Source organism: Panicum virgatum, chromosome 9K (assembly GCF_016808335.1).
Source record: "Panicum virgatum strain AP13 chromosome 9K, P.virgatum_v5, whole genome shotgun sequence".
Lineage (NCBI taxonomy): Eukaryota > Viridiplantae > Streptophyta > Magnoliopsida > Poales > Poaceae > Panicum > Panicum virgatum.
In genome coordinates this window covers 31,675,788-31,679,979 of record NC_053144.1, presented here as the reverse complement: position 1 = coordinate 31,679,979, position 4,192 = coordinate 31,675,788, and the positions used below count along the sequence as shown (strand labels likewise).

The 4,192-nt window shown below is 48.7% G+C and overlaps 1 protein-coding gene across 3 annotated transcripts; it reads right to left on the bottom strand.

Annotated features, from left to right (window-relative positions):
* Positions 1-679: 679 nt before the first annotated feature.
* Positions 680-3,625, bottom strand: LOC120651256. Of its 3 annotated transcripts, XR_005666007.1 has the most exons (4): positions 3,206-3,625; positions 2,999-3,123; positions 1,848-2,797; positions 879-1,013 (listed from the first exon to the last, which is right to left on the bottom strand). XR_005666007.1 is itself a non-coding variant. In XM_039928695.1 (3 exons), the coding sequence occupies exons 1-3, from the start codon at positions 3,468-3,470 to the stop codon at positions 822-824; spliced, it is 582 nt and encodes a 193-aa protein (XP_039784629.1). In that variant the 5' UTR covers positions 3,471-3,615; the 3' UTR covers positions 680-821. The 3 variants fall into 3 exon arrangements, 2 of the variants coding, with proteins under 2 accessions (XP_039784629.1, XP_039784630.1); XM_039928695.1 differs by lacking the exon at positions 1,848-2,797 and having other exon boundaries at positions 680-1,013; positions 3,206-3,615; XM_039928696.1 differs by lacking the exon at positions 879-1,013 and having other exon boundaries at positions 1,559-2,797.
* Between the last annotated feature and the right edge of the window lie 567 nt (positions 3,626-4,192).

Sequence of the window (4,192 nt, the reverse complement as noted above, 5' to 3'; positions counted from 1 at the left end):
CCAACTTGGGCCACGGTCCCAATTATGAATAACAAGTCCGTGACAATGAGATAGCAACTTTAATGGACTTTCACTTTGAGAAATATTGGCACCTACAAGCAAATAATGACATATACATGTGAAACCAAGTGAATTGTGCCAAAAATCACTATAGAAAATTAGGAGCAAGCTCACTTTGTGATTAACTATCATGGTCGTATCCATAGGTTTCATGTCCTCATCAAAGGGGTTGGTCGCACCTAATATGTTCCCAAGTAAATATCTAACCGAATCAATCTATTTTATTTCCTTCCTAGTTTATCTCTTTGCTAACTAATCCTAGGTGAGTACTATTCACGCGGCATTACTGCCCCTCGCATCGTGACAAACTGACATTTAGTGGCTGCTTCTGGCTAATTAATTACTCGGCTAATTAATTACTCTCTCCGTTCTAAATTATAAGTCATTTCAAGAATTTTGTACAGTATATGTTTTTCAAATTTAAACAAATTTATATGATAAGATAATAACATTTATGATACTAATTGAGTATCATTAGATTCTTTATTAGCTATATTTTCATAATACACCTATTTGATGTCATAAATCTTTATATTTTTCTCTATAATTTTGATCAAACTTTGAGATCGTTTGACTTTTTAAAATTTTTGAAATGACTTATAATTTGAAACTGAGAGAGTAGTTCATTACGTCGCCTCCTGTTTGCTCCAAACTGGAGATTAAAGAAACAGTTTGCGATGGAAGCATACAAGGTGTCCTCGAGTCCTCGCATGTGATCGAAGCACAAATTAAGTTCACCACGACGAGCCTGAAGAGTCATGTCAAACACTAAGCAAAGGGCTCTCTTCCGCAGCGCTCCCTTCCGCAATGCTGGGCAGGGCGGGCCTCCACTGCCCGTGCCGAGCGAGGCCCAACCGGCCGCCGAGCATGACGAGCGCAGCGCCCGAGTTTGGCTCTGGATCCGACGGACGGTGGCCCTTCGCCGTCGGGTCGAGTGGACCTGAAGTGGCCTCCTGAAAATGAAAGCAGCTTTTATTAATTGGAAACAGACCTGCCATCCATACCTATATATACGTAGATCTGAATTTATTTCGTCATGATGGATCTTAAGTTTTTTATTTATTTATTTTTATGTCGGCGGTGGAGATGTTTTCGCCTATCTCGAAAGTCGTCTATTTCAATCATTCCAGTAAAAAAATGGCTTATATTTCTTTCTTTGATTTGGTGAAGCGAGACGTATGTAATCTATTGCGAGCGGCACGTATAATTTAGAGTGTTCATCGTATGTTTTACGGCCGGGTGAACAAACCATTGATCAGTAATGTCTGACGCACCATATGATCGGTTTTCCAGAGAGCACAATATATATGCAGTCTAGTTTACCTGCTTGATTGCAATGCTCTGTAAATTCGTACCCTGTTTGCTGTTCAAGCAACCCATCTCCATTTTGTGTCGACGTTGCAGAATTGCGCGTCTACCTAGGGTACGTTTGGATATCGCTGTCTCTTCCCATTGATGATGGTCTTCCTCATCCTACTATAATTAATCAGCACAAGCATGAAAAAGGACCACCTTTGATTAATTAAGCTGACAAGCCCCAACCCAACCTATGTGTACGTATCAAAGGGCAAAGGGGAACTTGGTTGTTGCACATAGCGTCTGTTTGGTTAGTTGGCCAGCTCTAGCCTGGCTAGAAAACTAAGCCAGGCTAGACTTCACCAGGCTTAACTAGTACATTCAGCCGTGTTTGGTTTGGATGGCTACTGATAGTCTGGATAGTCTAGTTTGTGTTTGGTTGCTTGTAGAAATTGGTAGGACAATCTTGTATTGGACATCGGTGAACTTACCATCTCCCTTCCTCACCCATCCTCGCGCCGGACATGGCGTGGAGAGGTTCGACGGCAAATTGAGCTCCGCCGCATGCGAATCCCTTCCTTGTCAATAGCTTTTGAACCTCCCTGTACATGGTGAATCGAGCTCTGAGATCTCCTATGCGTGCGGCCATGTACGCTGCCAAGCATGGTGCCATCGCAGCAAGCTAGCGGGAACAGCTCTCGCCGTCACCTCCGAGAAGCTAGCACCAGCAGCCCCTACCAAGCAAGCTAGCAATCAGCAGCCCCCAGCACTGCATCTTGTGACTCTCAGTCTCTGCTTCTCTCTTTCCGTTTGGTCACCTCTCCAATAGGCAAAGCGCAGCTATTTCCCCCTTCTGAATTTCCTCCAATCCAAGCAGCTTGAGCTTCTCCCCCTCTTTGTTTCTCGATCATGTGTTGCTCCTCTTCCGAGCTGCCTGGCCACACCAACGCTACGCCGAGATGTCCCGCCGCCGCGGCAAGCGAGGGAAGGAGTTGGGTGGTGGAAGCACATGAGGTGATGGGGAGCTTCCTGGGCTGCAGGTGACCCCTCCGCCGCCGTGCGTGGTTGTGCCACGGTCTCGCTGGAGAGCTTCCTCGGAGGTAGATGACCCTCCGCCGCAGTGGTGGTGAGGCGACTCCGTTGGCTTGTACAAGCCTGGCTTAGCTAGTACGCCCAATTCCGGCGTACTGGCGGAGCCAAGCTAGAGGGTCCTCACTGCATAAGAAAGCCTGGCTTAGGTGCCTGGGCAGGCAACCAAATGCCATGAGGCTGCATTACGCAAGCCTGTTCAGGCCTAAGCCACAGGGAACCAAACGCGCCCATAGTAAATATCTTATGCGGGACTCTCTCTCGCGCGCGCGTTTGGTGGGAATAATGAATAATCGCGCTATTTTGGTTCGGCCGCAGCTGGCAGTGTCCATCCATGAGCACAGCAACATATCTAGAAAAAAAATGAGCATATATAATACAATGAATCAGTCACACATAGGAATATAAGTGGGTACCCATTAGTGTTTTTTGGGTTTGTCATTTTAATTCATTTTATCTCCCAAACTAATTACGTAGCATATCATTCTAGTTCAGTTTATCAAATTTTGAATCAACCCAATAACTCAAAAAAAAAAGAGACTTGCATCCCAACCTGCTGCTTGTCAGCAAGCGAGCGGTCCGACTCCGGCCGGCGATCGTCATCGGTAGCAGCGGTGGCGACGACGACCATGTGGCTCAGCGTGGCGTGCCGTTTGGACACGAATTCCCTCAGCACCTCTGCGAATGGCCTCGCCGCCCATGCATGAACACAAATCAATCTGTATTTTCCTGACATGCACGGTCCTGTATATATATATACCTTCGAAGCTGACGAGGCGGTAGACGCCGCCGAGCGCGAGCGTATCGTCGGGCCGGAGCAGCTTCAGACGCCGCTTCTTCGCCGCCGCCGCGGCGTCAGTGGGGATGATCGCCGCGACGTAGTGGCCGGGGTTCGCGGCCATGACGGCGGCCGCCGAGAGGGTGCCGTGCGCGTGCTCGACCTTGACGCGGCCAACCCCGTCGTCGCCTCCGGCTGGGTGCTGGATGACCACGGCCGCCACCTCGGCCGTCTGGCAATTGCCCATGCCCGGCACGTTGGGTATCCTGTGGGGAAGGTCTCGATGACCGTGGGAAGAGGACGAGGGCGTGGTTGGCGTTTGCTCGCTCGTGGCCTCACGAATGGAACAGTGTGGTTTATATACAAGTACGCGAGGTTGAGGGTTTCGATAGCTCTCTCGGGGCGGCCGGCCGGTGAAGAAGGTGAGCAAAGCTCGATCGATCGTGAGAGTTAGATGTTGTTGATGTACGACGTGTGTGGGTCAGTTGGTGTGTACTATGTAGGGGAAGGTAGTAGGTCGACGGCGCAGCCTTAAATCGGGGGCACGTGTTACAAGGCAGGCCAGGTCTCGTGTGGTAGTCGGAGTGCGTGGGTCTGCGCTCATCTCCGATCTACCTGCAACTATGGTAGGGGAGGCCAGAGGCTCTCGAGCTTCAATTCACTCCAAGTTCAATGCATGCTGGCGGCCCTCGCGTCCTGTCGGGGATCGGAAATCCTATTAGCACTGCACGTTACCAAGATAATTAACTTACATCCACTGCTACGGAACCCTTAATTTGTCCTGGTTGAAAACTCTCTTTTTTTCAGTTTTCTAACCCGGATCATCAAGGTGGGACAAATGAGACCACCTTTCATCCTGGGTCAAAGACTCGAGACAAAAGAGAACTTTTTGGTCCCTGTTAGTGTTACCAACCAGGACAAAAGATTTTTTTTCTTTCCCTCTCCTCTCCTTTCCATTCATTTCTTTTT

Excerpts from the sequence above, each read along its gene's own strand:
- LOC120651256 (XM_039928695.1), bottom strand. The coding sequence starts at position 3,470 with ATGGGCAATTGCCAGACGGCCGAGGTGGCGGCCGTGGTCATCCAGCAC. Across the intron at positions 3,124-3,205 it reads CCGCCTCGTCAGCTTCGAAG|AGGTGCTGAGGGAATTCGTG; the intron begins GTATATATATAT and ends GGCCATTCGCAG. Across the intron at positions 1,014-2,998 it reads CGCTTGCTGACAAGCAGCAG|GAGGCCACTTCAGGTCCACT; the intron begins GTTGGGATGCAA and ends TTTCATTTTCAG.